This window comes from Propithecus coquereli, unplaced genomic scaffold, assembly GCF_000956105.1.
Source record: "Propithecus coquereli isolate 6110/MARCELLA unplaced genomic scaffold, Pcoq_1.0 Scaffold143, whole genome shotgun sequence".
NCBI classification, from domain to species: domain Eukaryota; kingdom Metazoa; phylum Chordata; class Mammalia; order Primates; family Indriidae; genus Propithecus; species Propithecus coquereli.
Window position 1 is genome coordinate 3270029 of NW_012138636.1, and position 23598 is coordinate 3293626.

The 23598-nt window shown below is 43.8% G+C and overlaps 2 protein-coding genes across 2 annotated transcripts in view; one reads left to right on the forward strand and one right to left on the reverse strand.

Annotated features, from left to right (window-relative positions):
• SGCB (sarcoglycan, beta (43kDa dystrophin-associated glycoprotein)) overlaps nt 1–1748 on the reverse strand; it is a 27287-nt gene extending 25539 nt beyond the window's left edge. Inside the window, exon 1 of the mRNA XM_012639903.1 lies at nt 1647–1748. Coding sequence (XP_012495357.1) covers nt 1647–1748 — 102 coding nt within the window. The remainder of the gene's footprint in view (nt 1–1646) is intronic.
• A 430-nt stretch (nt 1749–2178) lies between these two features.
• The window catches only part of SPATA18 (spermatogenesis associated 18), a 58984-nt gene continuing 37564 nt past the window's right edge, over nt 2179–23598 (forward strand). The window contains exons 1-10 of the mRNA XM_012639904.1: nt 2179–2265; nt 8200–8305; nt 8419–8534; nt 9834–9946; nt 14234–14329; nt 15914–16102; nt 17955–18234; nt 19647–19805; nt 20631–20806; nt 22017–22235. Coding sequence (XP_012495358.1) covers nt 2179–2265; nt 8200–8305; nt 8419–8534; nt 9834–9946; nt 14234–14329; nt 15914–16102; nt 17955–18234; nt 19647–19805; nt 20631–20806; nt 22017–22235 — 1541 coding nt within the window. The remainder of the gene's footprint in view (nt 2266–8199; nt 8306–8418; nt 8535–9833; nt 9947–14233; nt 14330–15913; nt 16103–17954; nt 18235–19646; nt 19806–20630; nt 20807–22016; nt 22236–23598) is intronic.

Genomic DNA, 23598 nt, shown 5'->3' on the forward strand with positions numbered 1-23598 from the left:
CAGAAATTTGGAAAATCGGAAAAGTATAAAGGAGCAATTAAAATCACCCATAATCATACCTTGAGTTCACATTGTATAATTTAACACTATATATAATTTATTGTTCTGCTTTTTCCCTTTAACATTATGTAATGAAAATTCCTAGATACTAGGTATTCTTCAATAACAAGATTTTTATTGTACAACATTTCATTGAATGATTTGCTCAACCATTACCCTTGTTGGAAATTTAGATTGTTTCCAACCTAGTTTTCTTTATTAAATGCTGTGACCTACATTACTAATAATAATGATCATAGCATTTATAGAGCACTTACTATAGCATATGCCAAGCATTGTGCTACTTTATATCAATTATCTTAGTCTCATAATAATCCTATGAAACAAGAACTATTGTCCTTTTACAGATGCTGAAACCAAGGATTAGAGGCTAATTAAGGTGCCCACAGAAAGGAAAAAGGATTTAACCTCTAGTTTGTCTGACATAAGCAAATGTTCCAGTTTATTTTTTATATGAACAAGTAAATAGGACTCTTCAAAGATTCCAATTGTCTATTGAAATATTCAATTACTAGTTCCAAATTAAGAAAACTGAGGTTTTTCTCAATTCCCTTCCTTCTTCCATAGATATATATATATATTTTTAAAGGAAGATGTCTAATGAATATTTAGTTATTTTGTTTTTTTCCCCTTAACATTAATAATTATTATTCTACTATAACAAAATAACATGCTGCACCCTTGTAGTCCTTATTTTGTGGTCTACAGAAAGTAGTAGGAACACAGGCGCCAGAAATGAGCCTTTCATTTTCATCGGCGGACAGTAAAACCACTGTAATTAAGAGAAATAAAAACGAGAGGCGGTGAACATTCTTAATTTTACAATACTTGGATACGTGCAGCGTTCTTGGATTTTCAAGTACCTAAAGAAACGCAACCGAGTTAAACGAGCTAGCTAGCTAGCGGAGGCCCTGCTCCACCTCCACTGTTTCAATGAGTCGATGAGGATGATTCGCCATCAGCGTATTGTTCGGTAGTGCGTAAAGCAAGGGCTTGCTTCTAAAGTGCTTAATGATGGTTGAAATGGTTCATTTCTTAAGCAGTTCACACCATCACTGTAAATGACAGCATGTACACTTTAGAAATAGTGCCAAACCAGGTCTGAACTTTCACAGAGTCCCAATTAGAGAATTCAGAATTAAATGAAGCTTTATGGTGTTCAATGACTCTAAAAAAATATACTAAAATATATACTGCTAAATCTTACCCAAACCTGCGGGATTTGTGAACATCCAGGAGCTAACATCTACTGACTTGGGTACCCACCCAGTGGGGTCAAGGAACAAGGCAAAAGAGAAGCAGGAAGAACTAACTGAAACTTTAGTTACACAAAGCTGCGTACAGGTAAACCCCGCTACGGACGAAGAATTAAAGGAGTGAGAGGTGAAAGAATAAAGGAAGGGGCCAAAGAGGTGATTTCCCGAGAGCTTAGCCCAGAACGTCTATGGGGAGTCAACTTTTGCTTTTCTATACATGCGTGGTCACCCAGGGCCCCGGGTGCCCCCCAGCTCGCACCGCGACCGGTCTCAGCCCACCGGGGGGTCGCGCCGCCGTCATCTGGAGTCTTGGCGCTCTCCAGCCCCGGCCCAGGCCCGCGTGTCCGTGGCTTTGGCGCCCTCGCCTTCGGCCACCACCAGCAGCAGCAGCAGCAGGAGCAGGAGCAGGAGCAGCAGCAGCGGCAGCCACATCGCGCGCGGGCGGACGCCGGGCCACAGCGCGGCCTGGCGGGCGAGGCCGGGGGCGCAGGCGGGGCGGGGCAGCACCCGGTTGCCACGGCGCGGGCCGGGCGCGTCCCTGGCGGCGGGCCCGCCACGTCAAGGCTTGTTTAATAATCGCCGGGGTATTTATGGCCGGGGCCGGGGGCGGCGGCGGGGGAGCCAGCAGACCGCGCCGGGCAGCGGATGAGGCGCGGCCACTGCGGCCCAGGGCACCTCCCCCCGGCTTCCCGAACCCTGCCCGGTCCGACCCGAGGGGGAGGATGGAAACACCAGCCGCGCTCTGAGCCCCTCGGGCAGAGAACACCCTTCCCGCCACATCACCCAGCGGTCCTGCGGAGGCCACCGCCTCGTCCCCTCCACGTCTCCGGCTCCCAGAGCGGGGCCGCGCGGGAAAGCGAGCATGGCGGAAATGCTGAGGAGACTGGTCTCGAACGAATCTTTGCGAACGCTGCAGGAGAAGCTGGACTGCTGGCTGAAGGAGTACAACGTGAGTCTGGGGGAACCCCGGGCCGCGCCCTCCGCTCCCCGCACCGCCCGCGGCGAGGCTTTCTTAGGGTGGAGTCGGCGGCCGCTTGGCGCAGCCCCCGCGGTTGTGACTCCCACCGGGGACCTCGGCCTCGCACCGGGATCGCGGGAAGGAAGGGCTCGTGTGTGTCGGAGCCGCCTCTCCGCGCGGCCTGAGAGCGGGAGGCCTTGCAAAGAGTGGTAACCAAGGACGCTGGCGGCCCTAGCGGCGGGAGAGCCCTGCGGGCCTCGCGCACCAGTTTGGTCCCGCCGCCCTCTTCCCCATCCCCCTCGCCAGCGCAACCCAAGGCCTCCCTCCAGTTATTTTTCACTACATCCCCCCCCCGCCCTTCCCCAAAGCCCCCAACCCGCCGAAAACCCGGGAATTTAACAAAAAGGATGGGGAAAAAAAACCAACCAACAAGTAATAACCCAAAAGCAAAAAAAACGAAAACCGGTAAACGTGCCTGGTTCAACCGGGCCCCGGGCCCCAAGGCAAACAAGGCACAGTTTCAACACCAAGGCGCCACCAAGGTGGTTCCTTCAAATGTCAAGTCACATCAAGTTACTCTTTTGGCAAGACCCTCTAAACTTCCTGTTCCCCTCAGAAAAAGTCAGAGTTCCAGCTCTTTCTAGAACATTGCTCTCCAACCGAACTTTGGATGATGATAGACATGTTCTACAGCTACACCATCCAACACGGGGGGCTGTTGGGCACTTGAAATGTGGCAAGTGCGCACCGAGGAGCTGAATTTTTAATTTCACTTAAATTCAGTTTAAATTCAAATAGTCACACGCGGCTCGTGGCTGCTGTCCTGGACAGCACAGTTCTAGAACATGCCAGACATGTTCTTCTTCAGGGAATTTTACACTCGCTGTTTCCTCTGCCTGGAAAGCTTTTCACCTGTTGACATTTGAGATGTCAACATCCTCGCTTTCTCACCTCCTTCAAGTCTTTGCTTAAATATCACCTTCTCAGAGAGGCCCATCTGACCATCCTGTTTACAAATGCAGTTTCCTGTCCTCATCCCTGGCATTCACTGTCTCCCTTGCCTGCTTTATTTCTTCCATAATCCCTGCATCTTCTAGTTTTTATTTACTCATTTTGCTTATGGTCAGTTCCCTTTTCCCTTCCACTGGAATGTAAACTCCAGAGGGCAGAGACTTCTGCCTTGTTTGGCTCACTGCTGTTTTCCTAGCACTTAGAACAATGCTTAGCACCTAGTATTAATTAGCTGCTCAACAAATACATAATGACAGAATTAATGCCAGACACCTAGTTTCCTTATTTCTCTTCTCAAAACCTCATATCCAGTGTAGAATTAAAAATTGCCCAAAATATCTTTAATTCAGCTTTTATTAAAATTGATTTGAAACTAGAAGCCACAATATCCAATTAGGGGCACAAGTGTGAGAATGTAAGTGTTTTTAATAATCTGTCTTCGTGTAGCTAAAGACAGAGGATGAGAAAATATCTATATACTACTTACCATACAATGTAAGTTAGATGTAAACCTATTCTGTATCTTATCACTTATACTTTGAGTTTTGGTCAATTGCTAAATGCTTTCCTATAATACTGCAAGATGGTTTTCATTAGTTCCAGGGACTTTTGACTTGAAATCTTAAGATGAAGAATATTCATTGTAGCAAACTGTATTTGTTAAAGTGTTGGTTGTAGAGAGCTCTGTTTGCTTATTAAAAGCTGTAAATTATGTTTGCTATGGAAAGTTGATTTTGCTGACTATGACCACATTGGTTTAGCACTAATTAACTCAAGCAGAATAAAAGACCATGTGTACTCCTTCAGAATTAGGGATGTGATTAAAGCCATCCCCCTGGGAAAAAGTTATTTCCGAGGAAAATAAATAAATGACTTAGATTAATTCTAAAACAAAATGCAAAATTTTGATTTTCTTCCAACTAGCCATTATTTGGGTTAACAGTTAGATCCTATTTAGTTTTTCTTCTGAGTTTCCCTCATATAATTTCCTTTTTATCCATTCCTGTCACCTCCACTTTAATCTGGCCATCACTGCCATTTCAGGCACAATGTTATAGCTGTGCTTTAGTATCTGTTTCATTGTATCCTACATATGTTATCAGAGATAGTGTATTCTTTAAAATTATAATTTTCTGTGCTAAAGTCTTTGGTTTTTGTTTACTTGTTGGCTTGTTTTAAATCTTATAACATCTATCAGTCTTCTGGGTCCTAGGACAAACTATGTCTTGCTTGATCATTTATTTGAAAAAATTCTAAGAAGGGATATTTTTCAGTTCCCCCAGAGAAATGCTAAAACCAACAGCAAACAATGCCAACTCATTTTCTTTCAGTCGTTAAACTGATGTTGAATTAGTGCAAGCCTCAAGTGTTGAGCAGGACTTTCCCTTAAAATTTGGCTTTCACTGGAAGTTCAGGGACAGCTTGGTTTGAACATGACTTTCACAAAGTCCTCTTTGGTTATGGAGAATAGTGATGAGAGAGCCGTAAAGAATCCCTTCTTAGTCAACCAAGAACCAAGACCTGAGCCAGTTATCAAAAGCTTCATAATTCATTCAACAAATGGTTACTGAGCTTCAATGGGTTAGGCCTATTTACAATTTTTGCAGTGTACATTTACTCATTAATTTATTCATTCAACGAATATTTTTTTCAGAATTTGTGATGTGCCTGTCTGTGCTAGGTGCTGGGAATGGGAATGTGAGCTTCCGGCTGGAGAAGAGGAGGAAGGATAGAGGACACAGCATGTGCAGAAAGCAGGGAGGCACGGAAAAGCTGGCGTATTTGGGGTGGGGGCGGGGAGGAGCTGTGAATAGTTCAATGCAGGGAGTGGAAGTGAGATGACCTGAGCTGGTGGGTGGTTGGTGCCAGGTGGTTATGAGCCTTGGGTGGTGTGGTAAGGAGTTCGAACTTTCTCCCCGAGGGCAATGGGGAGGAACCGAAAGCGTTATGTGGGGAGGAGGCGTGTTTGGATGGTGTTTTAGAAAGGTTGCTCTAGTCGTTCCATGATGGAGAAATGAGAAACTCTAGGGAGAATGAGCGGGGCTGGTTGATACTTTAGGCAAGAAATTATATGAATTAACTTCCCATAAACCAGCCTGGCATGTTTAGTAAACAAGGTCGAAGACTCTGAGAATGGTCCTCAAGGTTCATGTAAGAGTATATGGTCTCAAATGCCCCAAATTTATCATGCAACGTTGGTGTGGTTTTATTGAGCAACTAACTCTACAAAAGGCTCAAATAACCTTATATGCAGAACTGAATTCTGATTACCTAATTACTCCCTAGAGATGTTAACATGAGAAGACAAATTAAAATGTTAGCTGTATCTGGAGTAGGTCAATTCTGGGCTGAATCCCTTCTCCCTCTGAGATGCTTTTGTTTTTCATCAAAGTCCTATGGACTAACGAGTTAATCTGGGTCAGATGCTATGAGATTTGTTATTTTTTAAACATACTCTGTATAATTATAGGAGCAAGTGGTTAAAACTTACTATACCCTTGATAAACTCATCTCCAGGATAGTATAAGATTACATTTCATAAAGTTAAATAATAGCAGGACATTACAACCTAGAAACTCTTGACTATTTAATATGTGAGTGGGTGTGGTGGGGAGGGCTGGTAATGCAAGAAGGCTCCCTCAGGCGTTGCTCTTCTGTTGTGTTCAAGAAATCTGCACTAACAAGTGAAAACAGCATATTAAATATCAACACACAGGAAAGAGATCTTAAAGAGGGGTCTCGCCTATTTGCTTTAGAATAATCTTTGTGGTTGAAACAGAGGCTACCTCTATGCCAAAATGTGCCTGGTTCCCGGCACAGAAGGCCGTTGTGATTGCCATGGTGAGTTCAAACAGACTCCCTGCCGCTGTTACCCCTCCTTAGTCAACAGACTTCTACCTTCTTGAGTATTCAATCTAATTGGTAACTTTATGGGGAACATTTTTCTTCCCTTTAGGACCTTTGTCTCTCTACTTACCGGACCCAGCTGCAGTAATGAATAAAACCTGGTATCTCATGTCTCAACAGAAAGAGATTTTTTATTTTTTCTCATTCATGCAAGGTCTGGTGGCAGCTCTGCTCCGTCACTGACTCAGCCGCAGTTGCCCTTCATCTGGGGGAGCTGCCATCCCACCCATCCTGGAAGGTCTCAGGGGGAGAGGGAGTGAAAAGCTCGCACTACTCTTAAATGACACACGCTACTCCCGCTCATGGTCCCCCCGGCCAGAATTAGTTATGTGGCTCCGATCTAATTGTAAGGGAGCCTGGAATATGGGGGAAGCACGTGGAGTTTGCAACGGGTGCTACCCTTTCTGCTGCATTTACCGATAACGAATTTATGTCTGCAAAAGAAATTGACAAGTGATTAAGGCAGAGTATTTTATTTTTAATAGAGAGGCTGTCAACTTTTTTTTTTTAATTTGACTTCTCTTATTTTCATCTTGGACAAACTTGTCAATGTAAACATTACCATTGTTCAATACTTAAGGAGAATAAATAACGCAGGAAATCCAATAGGAATAGCAACGATGGGTCTAGACACTGTAAAATTTAGTGGAGAAGCCTAATAGAAGCTTTGCTAAACCGTTGGGGGTATACATAAGCCTTTTTCTTATATCTAAAGTTCAGTGTTTTCGTTTGAAAACTTTGTGGTTGAGTTGGTGATGAAGAAAAGTCAGCCACGATATAGAACAGAGGGGCGTTTTAGGAACAGGGTACTTGAAGGGCCGCCCTCAAATGGGACTGCTACCTCCCCAGAGGAACAACTGTAGCCTGTGATAACCAGCATGTGAAGGGCCCTTGAAAGCTTTCCAAGTGCTGTACTCCCCACGCCGTATTGCCCTTAAGCTTTCCAAAAACCGGTGAAATCAGCAATATTGTGATGAATCCGTTTGTACTATTAATTTTTATCTAACATATAGGAAGCACATTTTGTGTGGGTGAGACTGAAGTTTCTTAAAGTGGAAATTGCTGTCTTTTGTGCTGAAATTGATGGGTTTAAATAGCTTTCCAATCTGAAGATGGGAAGTTGATTAAAAATGTGTGTTGACAAATTTTATGAATTGAGTGGTAAGTGTATTGATCATGTTTTCCCTCTCTTTTTCATGCTGCGGAAGCGACTGGAGGTGAGGAATAGAAATTGGGTATGAGAACCATTGGTGGAGAGCCTGGGAGGACCAGGCTTTCATGGGGGAAAGAGCTGACTGTTTGTAAGCTGAGGTTGCTTGGGAGTAAAGGAAATGAGAGGGACCAAAGGATCGGTGGTCCCTTCAGATAGGGGCCCGAAGATTGGGCAGAGGAGAAATGAGGCAGGATGAGTCAGATAGACGCCTGTCACGGAGGACCTTGGAAATTAGGTAACATTTAGGCTTGATGGTTCCGGAGCTTCTGTGTGGACAAGAGAGGGTGGCATTGAGGGGCTGGGAACGAAGCCACTGTCCTGCTGTTCTTCCCCACACTATGGAACTTCTTGAAAAGGTAATCTGGCCTCATTTGTCTTTGCTTCTGAACTCCCATTTGCTCCTCCAACTCAGTTCAATCTGGAAATATCTCAAGGACCCGCATTCCCCTTCATCCTGCTGTAACTCTGCCGGCTCCTCTGCATGCGGCCGGCAGATGGGGAAAGAGAAAGAGAAGAATCACTCAAGAAATTTTCTTCTGGGCAAGGCCTGGACAGGGCGCACGTCACTTTGCTCCCAGTAACCGGAACTCAGTTACACGGCCGCGCGAACTGCTAGGGAAGCTGGGGAACGTGGTCTAGTTGTGTGTCCAGGAGGAAAGGGGACCACGCTGCAGTGTCTGCCACCAGGAGCACACCAGAGCAGGCAGCCCTTAGGTCACCTGAGGCCCTTGTCTACCTGTGGTGGGCCCCGGAACGAAGGAACCGCCCTGATATCTGCTGTTTTGGCTTCGCAGGCAAACACGTGCGATCAAAATCTCAACTTCTGCCTTGAACTCATCGAGCAAGTTGCCAAAGTGCAGGGACAGCTCTTTGGGATCCTCACTACCGCGGCCCAGGAAGGTGAGAATGGCCTTGCTCTCCCTTCTTTTCTCTCTCTGCTTTGTGCTTCCCTGTGTTCTCTGAGTTGGCGCGGTTGCGTTTCTTTTGCCGACCTGACCTGTGTCTTCTTTTAGGAGGACATAATGACGGTGTGGAAACGATCAAGTCGCGCCTTTTGCCCTGGCTGGAGGCCTCCTTTACTGCCGCTTCCATGGGAAAACCTGTTGACAGCAGGATCCCCTCTCTGCAGGTAAGGATACTGAGGGATAACCCCTGACCTTCTGAAACGGTGAAACAGAGCCAATCGGAAATGTCCAAGATAAGAAGAAAACGTAACTCCAGTAGACGGGCAAAGAGTGTCCATAATTTGTGATTGATGTTCGTGGTTTCCATGGGACAGTGTCAGTTTTCACAAAGTTGGAGATCGGACTGGAAAAGAACACAAACCTTAAGACATCACATCATTATGTCTGAGTAACCAAAACATCAGTAATGTTACTTTTGGATTAACCTAAATTCTTTTCTGAAATGGCAGGCTTTAGTGCGGTCCGTTCTGAGCAAGAGAGCCTTAGAGACAGTGGCTGAGGGATCCCCTCTTGGAGATCACTGGGCAGAAAACCAGTCCTTCTCCTGTGGCCGTTGGTAGATGGCTAAATTTTATGTCTCAGTTTGCTTATTTGCTGAATAGGGACAATGATTTTGCTGACCCAATAGTGTCATTGTGAGAATTAAATGTGACAAGTACATGAAACAACTTGCCCAGAGCCTGGCACATGGTAAGTGCTCTGTAGACATCAGCTGTCATTAAACAATTTTTCTCCCTGAGGATTTTTGGATGCTTCTCAGATCTTCACCCCTGTGGGTGCTATTCTGGGTATAGAGATGTAGGATGATGTTTCAAAGACTTTTTATTTCTTTAAATTGAAGTATAATTTAAGTTGATGAGTTTTGGCAGATATATATATATACCCATGTAAACTCACACCCCGGTTGAAATACAAACCATTTCAATCATTCCAGAGCATTCCTTATGCCACCCCCAGGGCACCGCTTTTCTGATTTTTATTGTTCTAGATTAATATTGCCCTCGCTAGAGTTTCATGGACTTAGAACCACGTATTATGCGCCAGATTTCTTTTGCGCAGCATAATGTTTTTGTAACATCCATATCATCTCATGTATTCAGATATTTTTTTTTTTTTTGAGACAGAGTCTCACTGTGTTGCCCGGGCTAGAGTGCCGTGGCATCATCCTAGCTCACAGCAACCTCAAACTCCTGGGCTCAAGCCATCCTCCTGCCTCAGCCTCCCGAGTAGCTGGAACTACAGGCAAGAGCCACCATGCCCGGCTAATTTTTTCTATATATTTTTAGTTGTCCAATTAATTTCTTTCTAATTTTAGTAGAGACGGGGTCTCGCTCTTCCTCAGGCTGGTCTCGAACTCCTGAGCTCAAACAATCCGCCCGCCTTGGCCTCCCAGAGTGCTAGGATTACAGGCGTGAGCCACCGCGCCCGGCCCAGATTATTTTTTGATTCGTGTATCTTTTCAGGACACATTTGACAGGGAGAGAGACAAAGATTCTGGCCCTCGGGATCGGGACATAGAACAGTTGGACTCCGATTTGAACTCGACCCGTAATCAACTCAACAAGGTTCAAGATGAGTAAGAGGAATGCAAGTTATCTCTTTCCAGAAAGAATCGTTCTCAGCTTAATTACATTTTAAATTTGAAAGGAGAATAATGGCTCATGTAAAATGTGGGCATTTGCAAATAAGTAATATAATGTGTGTGTGCGTGTGTGTGTGTGTGAAAGAGAGAGAGAGAGAGAATGGGAGGCTGTGTCCTTGAATTTGAATATCTCTATTATATTAGGACCCCTTGGTTTCATAGGCCCATCGTCAGCCCATATTGATAAACAAGTAAAGATTGTTAGATGAGAACCTATCATTTGGGAGGCAAATTTAAAAACAGATACAGAGAGGAAAGAGTGAGTGGGGGTAAAAGATCAGGTAAAAAGGAAAATTAAGAGAAAGAGCAGAAGCAAGATGAAGCCAGCTGCATCTACCTGACCGTTGTTCTCATTTCGGGGAGTATATACGCCTGACTGAGAGAGTAGAGTCTTTAAGAGATGAACAGTTCAAGATTTTGGAATAACTATTAGGTATGAAAATGTATTATTTAAAAAATTAAGCAATGCCAGGCAACAAGAGGTATCAGACGGCTGCTGTGGGCAGGGCTAGGGTAGCGATCTTAGGGAATCACAGCAAAGAAAATTGCAGACATTGGGTTTGTGCTTGAGGAAGGCATGAAAATGTGTTTGACGTACCTAACGAAAGCCCCTCACTAAGGTGTCCCTCCTGCCACAGCTTTGCACCACTGCTGGCGTGGATGGGAGAGGCAGCAAGGAAGTATTTTTTTAACTAGTTGAGGCTTGCGGTGGGATAATTTGTGGCGAGAGTTCCTTCTTTCTCCCCCAAAGGAAAACATCCCTCTTGATTTTGTTTTGCCTGATTATAAAAGTTATCCAAATTTCCTTTGCCAAATGCATACAACAAATAGAAATTGGTTGTATGAAAATCACCTGTTTTCTCTGCTAGCACGTTGGTCTGTTTCACTCCGGACACTTCTCTGTGTGCCCGCACACGCACCCCCACACCCCCATCCATTTTCCCAGCTGGAATCATAGTCAGTGGAGCTGCAGAACTGCAGCAGTCCAAAGTTACAATGGAATATGCAAAAGGATAAAATTTACAATTTATTTCAACTAATGTCAGCTGATTTTGGAGTGGGGGAGGAGAATCCTTAAATTGCCACATTAAGGTAACACGGGCTTTTTTGGTTTATTGTAGTCCCTTTTGTGTAAATATTCAGTTAATTCCAAGAGTGATTTTTGTCCTCTTGTGGGATCTCTTTTCCCCTCGTCCTTCTTTTGATTGGCATCTCAGGGAGGAATGCTCGCATACTCTCATGGTGCTGAAGGCAAGGGGTTTTGGCCTTGTATTGCTCTTTGGGTTCTTGCTGGCCTTGGTTCCACCTGGGCACTAGTGTCTTGTGCTGATGGGCCCTGAGTTGTGCCTTGTCTGGTTAGGTCTCCTGGGACATTAGCTGACAACTGCTGCAGGTGACCGGGGCCCCTCATTTGCCTCTAGTTGTAAGGCAGGACTCTCGACTTTGCTGGTTCTTGACGACTGTCAGCACCAATAGAGGCCAGGACTTCCCACTTCTTTTCCTTGTTACAATGACTCTGTTGTCACCCAGAGGGGGCACCATGGACCAAGAAACTTAAGGCATGCTTTTTTTTTAAAAAAAACTTTTTATTCAAAAATACTTTCAAACACAGAAAATTTGCAAGAATAGTACTAAGAACACCCACATATCCATTTATATACATTTTCCCCCATTTGCTTCCTCATTTATGTTTGCCCTCTGTCTGTGCACACTCTCCACCCACCCCCAGGTATCCGAAGTTGCCTACATGAAGGGGCTTGCTGCTTTCCCTGGATTTCCTAGTTTTGTTTTGCGTTAACCTACCTGTGGTTCTTATTCTATTTTTTTATTTACTCTCACTCTGCCCACATGTCTCTTACGGCCAGGGTGCTGCCTATCTGCTCTGGAATGAATGGCCCAGCCAAGGAGGTTCCCTGTGTCTAACCTAGTGCTGATGGGTTTGGTTCTGGCTCAGTTCCAGAGGTGCAAATCCCAATAATACAGGGCTGATGGGCACAGGTCTCCCTAGGTTTGACAAAACTCCAGACATTGGAGACCGTGGGACTTTATGCCCGGACTCTGGTTATGCATCTCGCTTTTCCTCATCTCCTACATCCAATCTATTAGAATATCCAGGTGAAACTCCCTCCTAATCTCTCCTGTCTGTCCCTCTCTGTCTATTCCGCCACCACCACCCTCTGCCATCTCTTGCCTGAACCAGCTGCCTTCCTTCCAGCTGGCTTTCTGCTTCCTGCTTCTATTCATGCTCAACTACATTTTCCACTTAGCAAATATATATATTTTTATGGTATCACGTCACCCTTCTTATTAAAAGCTGTTAGTCTCCTTCCTTTATACCTAGAAAAAAATTCTAAATGTCTTACCAGGCTCTCACAGCAGCCTGCGTGGTCTGGCCCGACCTCTGCACCGCCCTCATCCCATGCCGATCTCCCCGACCCGGTCTACTGCCTACTTCCTCACCTTGAAGCCTCTGCCTGAAAGAACTTTCTAGTCTTCCACTGGCACTTGGCATGCTTCAGATCTCAGCTTAAATGCGACTTTCTCAGAGTCCGACTGTGCCACATGTTGAAAGGTCTTTCTTCTCCCCGTCCGCAGTTCTCTTTCACAGTGACCTGCTTTTTTCGTAAGAGCACTTACCACAACTGGGAACTTTAAAAAATGGACTTGCTTGCATGTTTCTGATCTGTCTCCTCTGCTAGACCAGAAGATCCAAAGGGTTCCTGTCTTGTATTGCTATTTTGACACTGTTGTATCTCCAGCACTGAGCATCATGCCTGGCACATAGTAAGTTCTCAATAATCTGCTCAGTGGATGAATAAATGTGTAACAAAACATTTAAATAGAAAGCTAACCTGATTGAAACAATTCTGGCACATGAATGTTCTTCTCTTTCTTCTCTCTGCCTGTCATCCAGGCATGAGAAATGAGCATGTATGTTTGCTTGTATGTGTTGGGAGAGAAAAAAAAAATCTTTATTCTTGCTTATACTTTCCTTCCTTTCTTGGTCCATTTTCTTTTCATTTTCTATAGTTTTCTTTTCATAAAAAATGTTTATTTTTTCATATTTACTTTTTAAAACCTGTAACATATTCATATTTGAATTAAATCACTCTAATTTCCTTTCAGCCTCCAATAGCTATATTTATGAAGTTAATGCTACTTTGGCTTTCTTTTAGGCTTTAGACATTTTGTTCATCCATTCATTCATTTTTCATTAAAAAAAAGATCTTCTGTGTGACAGGCACTGTTGTAGCTCCTGGGGGTAGAGATAAATAAAATAAAATCCTTGCGCTCGAGTAGTTACAGCACGAATGTAATGGGATAGACGTGAATGGAGCTTGGGAGAAGGGTTGACATACTTTGCTTGAGATGGTCGGTGGCTGGGACAAGAGGCTTGCGCCACCACACCCACTAGTTTTTTCTATTTTTGGTAGAGACGGGGTCTCGCTTTTGCTCAGGCTGGTCTCGAACTCCTGAGTTCAAGCAATTCTCCTGCCTTGGCCTCTCAGAGTGCTAGGATTACAGGCTTGAGCCACTGTGCCTGGCCTCATCCCACTCCCATTTATTTTTAAATTTAGATAGACCTAAAGAAAGAGTATGATTTATTATGATTTGTCTACAATGAAGAGAGTCCTTGAAAGTACCAATGACCGAGCTACGGTGAAAACTTAGGGAAACTGTGCTCAGTAAATGGTGGAAGTCAGAGGCAGGAAGACGTGAAGTACCTGGAAGTCAAGTGTGATTGGGGAGGACTTTCTTTATAGGTGGGCACGTAATTTTTTTTAAAGTCAAATGCAAAGTAATGAGAATAGATATCGGTCTATTGTAGAAAAATGGAGATTGTATAGAGAGTGGCAACCTGGGGATTTGGTGTAATCAGAGCAGATGAATTAGAAGGGCGAGATGGAGGAATTGAACAAGTTTCTTTGTCCTTCACATTCTAATATTAATAGTTATGACATAGTCTTTTAGGGGTAGCAGCTCTGTAATTTCTTTGTGTTTGACACTGAGCAAAGGATGTCAGCATGTTTTTGCATATAAGCCCACCATAATATTTGTAACATTATATTATCTGATTGAATGCAGATGTCTTACAACTTCATCTTGTTTATGTTGAATTTATATTATGTGCCAAAAGTTCTCCAAAGAACTTATTCCTTGATTTAGAAAGTCTGCCAATTTTGAAAAAAATCTGTCTTTAGTTACTGATTTCTCTTACAGTCTGGCTGAAACTGAAAAGACTCTTGAAGAAACCAAGAACAGATCGGCCATATCCCTTTTGGCTGCAGAGGAGGAAATAAATCAGCTAAAAAAGCAGTAAGAAAAAAATGACAGGATTATTGCAGCCTGCTGATTAATCATTGAACTTCGCTTTTTTGGTGTTCCATTACAACTGAAAAAATCTGTTCACAATCAAAGAGAAAAGGCAGCAATATTTTTATTAATGTTTTATATATTTTTTACAATAAAAATACTACCTATGTACTATAGAAAATTTCCAAAGTACAACATAGTGTAAAAGAATATAAAAACCCTCTCATATTTCCAGGGCCAATTGCTGTTAACACTCGATATTCTTTCTGATTAATATATTAAAAATAGAGTTGAGATTACAGAATAAAGTACATAAGTATACAATTTTGGGTCCTACCTTTTCACCTGATGTTTTTCTCTATCACTAAGAAAAAACATACTGCGGAACTTAGTTTTAAATAAGTTCATCATGTTCCATCAACTGGATATAAACATTGAATATTTACTTGGTTACTAATATTCAACATTGGAAATGAAACTGGGATAATTTTTATGGAAAATCTTAGTTTAAATTTCAGATTATTCCTTAAAGATGAATAGGTAAAGGGGAAAAGAAACACCAATCCTTTAAGGTTATAGTTTCCTTAATCTTAATTTTGATCCCCTTCCCCCAAAAAATGAGCTAACGGGAGGGATATTTTACACACACACACACACACATACACACACACACACACACACACACACTGTCCTTTTGATTGTCTTCGCACATGTTCCAATTGTTCTGATTTTGTCAGGAATGCCCATAAATCTTAGCTGGAAATGCTGTTCTATTTTCGACTCCTGTCTTCCCCCTCATCATCACTTTAATCTCTTATTTCCTATGTGGTATACCTTCTCAAAGTCATTGATCATATTACTCATTGATTTCCCATAGCACCGGTTCTGTTTACCGTGTCTAGTGCAGATTTTCATTCTATTACATTTTTAGCTTCTCTACGTCCTTCTTAATCTTACCTTATTTTCATCCTACACCCTTGTCCTTTTCATCACAACACGTTGTGTCTTACGGCTTTTGCTTCTGTTTTATGGTGGCCACCCCTCTTTGTATCTTCGTGAGGATGCCAGTTTTATTTCTAAAGGGGTTTTGTTTGTTTCCGTGCTACCTTATTTTCACAGGTCCACGCTTCCAGCTAGTCTTGCGGATGTTATCCAGTTTCCACGGTAGTTTCCCCCCCGTATTCTATCTGTTGAGAGAATTGAAGAGCTAGTGAGGGGAGGAGATTGTATCTTCGACCAGCTTTTGGACTGGGTTTTGGAGGTCAAGTGTTTTCAGAGTTCTGTGCAGTTAAGATCAGTCCAATGCGGAACAGGATGACTGTAGGTCCACGCTCCTTTTGCTAGAGAGCTCCATGAGTAGGATCTTTCTTTAGGAACCTTTTCCCATGCAAGCTGCCCTGACCCTGGGAATTGTGCTCTTGCTAATTTGCGTTTCTGGTGTGCGTTTCGATCAGAGTTTTCCAATGCGATAATGGCAAAGTGGAGAAGCGTCGGGTTGTTAAGCATGCCAGCTGTCGCTTATCACCTTTCCGTCCTCTCCTTCCCTCCCTCCACCCTTCTTCCTCCCTGCCCTCCTTTGCCGTGCAGGCTGAAATCTCTCCAAGCGCAGGAGCAGGCCCGCCACCGGGGCTCGGATGGCAGGGGCTCGGAGCAGCGCGGCTCGTCCAAGCGGAGCTCGGAGCAGCGGAACGCGGACGCCAACTACGAGAAGCAGCTGCGAAACCTCAAGGACGAGATAGCTGTTCTGTCTGGCGAAAAGTCTACCCTCCGAGGAAGGTCAGACAGACTCTCGCGGAGCTTTTTCTCATTGGAGCTCTTTTTGCCGAGTTAGCGGTAAAAGCCTGGCTTGTGGGGTGGGGGTGGGGCAAGTAAAGTGACACCCTGAACCCAAACCTCCCTGTTATGGGACACTTTGAATTCTGCACCCTTCCAGGGAAACACCTCCTGGGGTTCCCAGTACTCGGGCACTAATTAACTTGGGGCTCAGAGATGTGTGGAAGCAAAGTTCTTGGGCTTGAAAGCAGATTTGTGTGGGTCTGCCACACAAGTGTTGAGAGATTGTTCCCATAATAGGAGGGTCCTCTTCTCTGAAGCCTAGGAGTCCTCTCTCCAGGGATGACTGTCCATGTCACTGCAGGGACTTCCGTTTTTATCTCTCACTTTGTTTGATAGCACGTGTAGGTTAAGTGTTCCTGTGAAATCCCTTTGTACTGATGGACAGATGCTAAGACAGGTCATGCTGAGTAAGAACAAAGTAGGCTGTTTCTTTTTGGAGTCTCTGCATTTCCCTTACTGTTTTTAACAACCTCTCCCCCAATGTGCCCCTATCCAGGCTATCAAAGCCACCACCCCTGCCCCCAGCCCCATTTTGCTAAATGTCACCTTAGTCCTTCATTTTGGGGGATGACTCTGCCAGTGCTCTGTCGGTGCCGTCTTATACTGGCTCCCGAGAACAGACTCTGTGCCTTTCTGCCACAGTGGAGTGTTTATACCATGGGAATTGGCAGACACTGTAGACGAGCCTCCACGCCCCCGCCCCCACCCTCCAGAGTGTGCTTATCCGCACACCATTGCACTCGGTTTTGCGTTACCCTCGCCCCATAGTTTCTTCTATGAAACTTCCCTTTTGGGGGGCCCATTTTCTTGGGCTAGCTAGTCTGATAATTTACTTCATGCTTCATAACAGTATACTTTCCACTCAGTACTTTGCAATTTACCAAGTAGTACCGCCCTTTGTATTAGCTCATCTGATCTTCCAACCTCTACCCACACCCTGAACGAGGGCAAAATTATGTATGTAAAAACAGGCCCCGGAGAGGAGACATGATCACAAAGGTCCCACTGATATGACAGGGTGAAGCTAGGACAAGAGCACAGAACTCATTGTTCAACGGGTATGCGTTCCGTCTGGTTCCACAAGGCCTGTGACGTGCTTGTGTGCATCACGTCCAAGTACCCCTAGGTCAGGGTAGCATTCTATTTAAATGTTTTGTTACACACTGATTCATCCACTGAGCAGATTATCGAGAACTGACGAAGCGCCAGGCATGGTGCTCAGTGCTGGAGATACAACAGTGTCAAAATAGCAATACAAGACAGGAGCCCTTTGGATCTTCCGGTCTAGCAGAGGAGACAGATCATGAGTATGCGAACGAGTCGATTTTTTAAAGTTCCCAGTTGTGGTTGTGCTGTTAGGAGAAAAGTCGGTCACTGAGGGAGAATTAAAGACAGGGAGAAGAAAGACCTTTCAATGTGCGGCAGTCACAGTCGGACTCTGAGAAAGTCACATTTAAGCGAGACCTGAAGGACGGAAGGGCCTCGGTCTCTGGCTCTTGCTAGCTGGGCTGCTCCAGGTCGGGCCTGTGCGCTTTTCTGAGCTCCCGGTTCCTCGGCTGTAAAATGGCCAGCGGTCCAACTTGGTGCCGCGCGAGCGAAAGTGCGTTTTAAATTCTCACTCCCTATGCAAATCTGGAGTATTTGGGGTCTCTGGAGACACAGTCCTTTCGAGGGGGTCCCAGGCTCCTTTGCAGTTTATTGGGGACGAGAACCAGAGTCCAGGGCCAACAGAGGGAAGTGAGTGGTGGCGTTTCCTGCTGATCAGTGGGAGCTGATTCCTGCTCCCCGACAGGTCCACGGGGAGCCGGTCTCCGAGCCCCGACAGCCGCAGCCACAGCCGCAGCCACAGCCACAGCCGCAGCCGCAGCCGGTCGGGCAGCCCCTCCACCGGCATGAAGGTCAGGACGCCGTCCCCGAACCGCTCCAAGCTGTCCAGCGTGGCGCGCAAGGCTGCCCTCCTGTCCCGGTTCAGCGACGCCTATTCCCAGGCCCGCCTGGATGCGCAGTGTCTGCTGCGGCGCTGCATCGACAAGGCGGAGACCGTGCAGCGGATCATCTACATCGCCACCGTGGTACGTGACACGCCTGCTCCGGGCTTCGGACCTGCTTGGGGGCAGCGGGGGACAGAAGCTCAGTAAAGTGCATGGAACGCCTTGTAAAGACTGGTAGAGCCTGAGGTCACCGAGGGGGAGGAGATTCCATAGTCTCCCCATCTTCCTGCCTCCCTCCCTCCCTCCCTTCCTTCCTTCCTTTACAAACACTTGGGGGTGAATTGTTTTTCACAATCAATAACTGCTCATATCTATTTATTAATATTTATATTGACCAGATATTTGTCGAAGAAGTATCCATAAATGCAGAACTATGTCGAGTGGGTATAACTGTACATAGTTGATTTGCACGGTACCTTTTGTCTAATATGGGCGTATGCACACACAGTGAATGTATCGTCGCTAGTGGCTATCGTTTTATCAGTTTCCTTCAGTTCTTAGAAAAATCAGAAGGTTGTGATTGTGTTTATTTAACTACGAGTAGTTACTGAAACTGCTAGTATGTCAGTTACTTGAGTATGACGGATTTTAGAAGTGCACGTATGTAATCCTCACTTTCCAAAGCAAATATGTTTGTTCTGTGTATGGGTATCGTGCTGAGATACTAAGAGTCCATAATGAGAATCATTAAATATTAAAAAGCAACACATTGATATGAGCGCAGAATTATCATAAATACTGAAATTTATCCTGTATTTATTCATTTATATCAGGGGTCTGTAAACCATGTCCTATGGGCCATATCTAGACCTGGCCTATATTTCTAAGAAAAATATGGCCTGATAGCTAAGAACGTAGAATGGTTTTACATTTTCAAAGAGTTAAAAAAAAAATGTGACAGAGACTGCATGTAGCCTGAAAAGCCTAAAATATTTATATCAGGCTTTTTATAGAAAAAAATTTTCCAACCCCTGGTTTATATAATTAAGAATCTCTCACAGAGTTGGCTAAAACTCTGTTAAGTGTAGAGACCAAGTCTTGCATAACTGCGTTTCCCCAATGCATACCACATAATAGGCATTTAGTAAATATTTGTTGGATTAACATATGCCAGGAAACATGCCGAACTCTTGATATGTGTTTATGTACAACACAAACACTAGACTGATAATTTTCTCTAATTTCTTGACCGGTTATATGATATTACAATGGGCTCGTAACGGAGGATTTGTTTCCTTGAATCTCTGCACTGTCCTGCTTCCTGAACTCAGAATTACCAGAGCAACAGTCATCTGTCTTGAAATTAGTGAACATGGATTGTCATATATGTGTTTATGTACTTTTCAAAATTTGGAGATTATTTTGATCAACTGCATTTAGTTATCGGAAGACCAAGGATATATGTTGAATTTTGAATTCTTTCTAACTTCTTGCTTTGAAATTCTTTACCCACCTCTTCCCACCAAATAAACTTGCTGCATTTCCATGTGCAGGAGGCATTCCATGTAGCTAAAATGGCATTCAGACATTTCAAGATCCGTGTGAGGAAATCGTTGACACCATCTTACGGGGGGTCGAATGACTTTGAGAATGCTGTCTTGGATTATATCATTTGTCATCTTGATACGTATGATGTCCAAAGCAGTGTCAATGTAAGTGTTGGGTCTCTTTTTAGGAGTGGTTTGCTGCTGCTACTGTTTCTGTTGAATACTGATAACCCAGAAATCCATCCAGTATTTAGTGCCGATTCTATATAATGGAAGAGAAGAAAGGAACAGCATTCAGTTTTACTTAATAGCACCCATCATTATTGCTGTTTCTTCCTTGATTATATTATGGGGGAAAAATGGTCTTAGTTTCTCTAGATGTGCTGTTAAGATTGGGAGATAGAGCAAGGGCTTTGGGAAAGGTAAGTGTGGATTTGCTTCCTGACTCTGCCACTTACTGGCTGTGTGATGTTACATGTTTACTTAACCTCTCTGTGCTTTAGTTTTCTAATCTTTATGTGGGAGCAACAATGACCACTACCCCACAGAGTTACTGAGAAGATGAAATGAAAGAAAGTGGATAGTCTTAGAATAAGACTTGGCACATAGTAAATATTCAATAAAAGCAAGCTATTATAATCGTTATTATTATAGGTTATGAACAAGTGAGAGTTCTATGTTGGCATATCATACACTTCCTCAGAATAGGAAAATAAGGAAATGATAATCAAAAACCATGGAAGGGTTTTTTTTCCTTTAGCTTTTTAGAGAAACTCTCTTGCCTGTCATTTGTACTCCGTCTTCCTTCCTTTTTCCTTATTAATGAGGGACAACATCTTTCTCCTTTCAGTACATGCACATGTTTTCCTGGTTTGACTTGTTTTCACTCATATGTTCTTTTCCCACCTCTCATCAGCTATAATGTCCTTAGGATGTCAGAGCTTCCTGTCACACGTGGGTAACAAGGTGATGCCATCTTTTGTGTTTCAGGATGTGATCCGAGCCATGAATATCAACCCCAAGATTTCGTTCCCTCCTGAAGTCGACTTTTGCCTCCTCAGTGACTTCATCCGGGAGATATGTTGCATTGCTTTTGCAATGCAGACCTTAGAACCGCCCCTCGATATTGCATTTGGGGCAGATGGAGAAGTTTTTAATGATTACAAGTAAGAGACATAGGAGCAGAAGCCAGGGGAGTGCTCATGAAGAAATCGTCTTCTCTGTTCCCTGAGAACGATTTAGGGGAAAGAACTGCGGGTGGAGAAATCCACAGACGCTGCCTGGATCCCAGGCCTGGCTATGCACTTCCCTGCGCTGCAGGGCGGGGCCCTCTCCTGGCGTCATTTTCCGTTGAACGTATTGGTCTTTGGGGAGAACTAATGAGTTATCTGGAGCCTGTCTAGAACATTGTAAAGGAAAGGTGCTATATAAATACAAAAGTGTATTACTTTTCATTGGTTTTTATTGCATTATTTAGGCCAAGTTTCTCAAGGCATGATGTGTGGATCACTTGCATCAGAATTACTCGAGGTACTTGTTAAAAACGCACCTTCCTGGACCACGTTTCGTGATATTTTGTGTAGTAGGTGTAAGGTGGAATCTGCAATTTAACAAGCACCCGGGTGTTCCTTACGACTAAAACCTGCTGTAGTTTCATTTGTGCTGTGACTAAGCCATGTATCTCCTCTATTTGTGCAGTTTAACACTTTCAGACGCAATCGCAGGACCTCATATGTATCCACACTGCATTTTATCTAATTAAATTCAGCGTATTATTCCAGCCTGCTGAGCTATTTTTTTGATACTGCATCTAGTTTCTTTTTTAACTGTCCACCCCCACCTTTGAGCATGTCTTCTATATTGTCAGTACAAGGCATTGATAAACATGTTGACTTATCATCACAGGATTGAGAAGGAGCCCTCATCATCTTCATTCAGATTCTCCTCGATCCTTTAATTACCCCTTCTTTGGATATGATCATTGAACTCGTTTCCAATCCACCTACTAAGTTAATCATCCACCTATATTTTTTTAATTTTGTCCACAGAGACAGCAAGAGAAATCTTACAGGAAGCCCTAAGGGATTTCAGACAGGCTACATCTCTAGCATTTCCCTCAATTGCCATGCTTGTCATCCCGAGAAGAGAAGGAATAAGACCAGTCTGACATGACCCGGTCTTAGTGAGTCCATGCCGGGTCCTGGTGATGACTGGTTCCTATTCTAAGAGCCCACGACCATCTCTTTAATACCAGAATCAGATCCACATTTACCTAGATCTGGGCATATACAAAATGAAAATGTACACTGTTGTTTCCCCCCAGTTATGCTGCATGATCGCTTAACTTCTCTTTCTTGCTTTGTGTATTTAAAACAGGTACCGCCGCAGCTATGACTCGGATTTCACCGCTCCCTTGGTCTTATATCACGTGTGGCCTGCTCTCATGGAGAACGACTGTGTCATTATGAAGGGAGAAGCTGTCACCAGGAGAGGGGCTTTTGTACGGTGGCCTTGCATAGTGACAATTCATCCCAAGTGTTTGATTCACAAGTTCGAGAACATTTATAAACCCAGAGATTCTATAAAAGAAGAGTGGTTTGATAAGATTTCATACCAAGGAGAGGAAGGAGATGGTCTGGGAAGAAACAGACTCTTTTCTTTGATTCTTCCATGATTCTTCATAATTTCCTGGCAGTAATTTCTTTGTTGCTTTATTTATAAAATGGAACTAGTCCTATTTGCCTCCCTCGTATTAGAAATATGATGATATTTGAAGGATAGATTCCTTTGTACTTATCCCATTGGAGGCTTCCTATAATTCTAAACACTTAAAAGTGATTAATTAACTTTCAGGAATCAGTTTGCCAAATTTTCACTGACCGTTCTCCATCTTGGGAAACTATGAATGTGCTTTTTTCTCTCCTTGGTATGATGTGTAGAGAGGGGAGGGATGGAGGCAGAGGACAGAGGAGGTGGGGAGAGAGGAACCAATCTGGGGAGGTTGCTTCCTATAGCCATTGGCTGTAGAATGTTTTGAACATGTTAAATCACTGAGCAGCCTTCAGAATGGAGTCTTAGGTACAGTATGTGTGTGTGTGTGTGTGTGTGTGTGTGTGTGTGTGCGTGTTGTAGTGGGGATTAGGGGGTGAACTGGTGGCCACGAGTGCTTGGATATTCTGCACAGTTCACGTTATGCAGTTTTTACCGCCGCCTTCCCAAAAAGAGTTAATTATGAAGTGAAGTCCCTTAGTTCAGAACAAAGCACTCAGCTGGCTGGTCTCTGTTCTTGTCCTCTTTGAACTGAAGAATAGGGGACGTGCTTCACGGCTGCTTTTCACACACATAGTGGAGAAGGGGAGTAGTTTATTTTAAAGAACTTAAGAAAAGGGGTTTTTTTTTTAGCTTAAGAATCCCATTATGGAGAATACCATCTTAATAAAATAGTTTGTGCTACGAAAGTTTAGCCCACTGAAATTGGGTTTTATTGATCTGACGGCTACACACGCTCTACGATGAACAATCTCATAAAACATTCTTCTTGCCCCTCAGCAATCGCCCTCTGCTAGGAAACTCTTATCTGCAGTTTGGAAGGGAGGGAGAGGACATAGCCACTATTCTCATGTCCTACATCAAATAGCAATGGCCTTTTAACTGCCTTCTTCTCTCCCATCAAGCATGGCACCATCATTTGCCCAGACTTAAAGTCTAAAACAAAATGATAATTCCCTAGAAGGAAAAACTTGGAAAAGAAAAAGACTGAGTGAAGGGAGAGATGGAAGAAGGATTTTTACTAGTAACATCTCATTTTAGTGTATATAGTTTTCTTATTACTTATTCCTTTAGTTAGTAGATGGGCAACAGTGCTGTTTAATTCATTCATTCATTTCATTCAACATTTTTTTTTTAATTCAATAGTTATTTATGACCCAAGCACTGTATTTAGGTGCTAGGGGTTTAG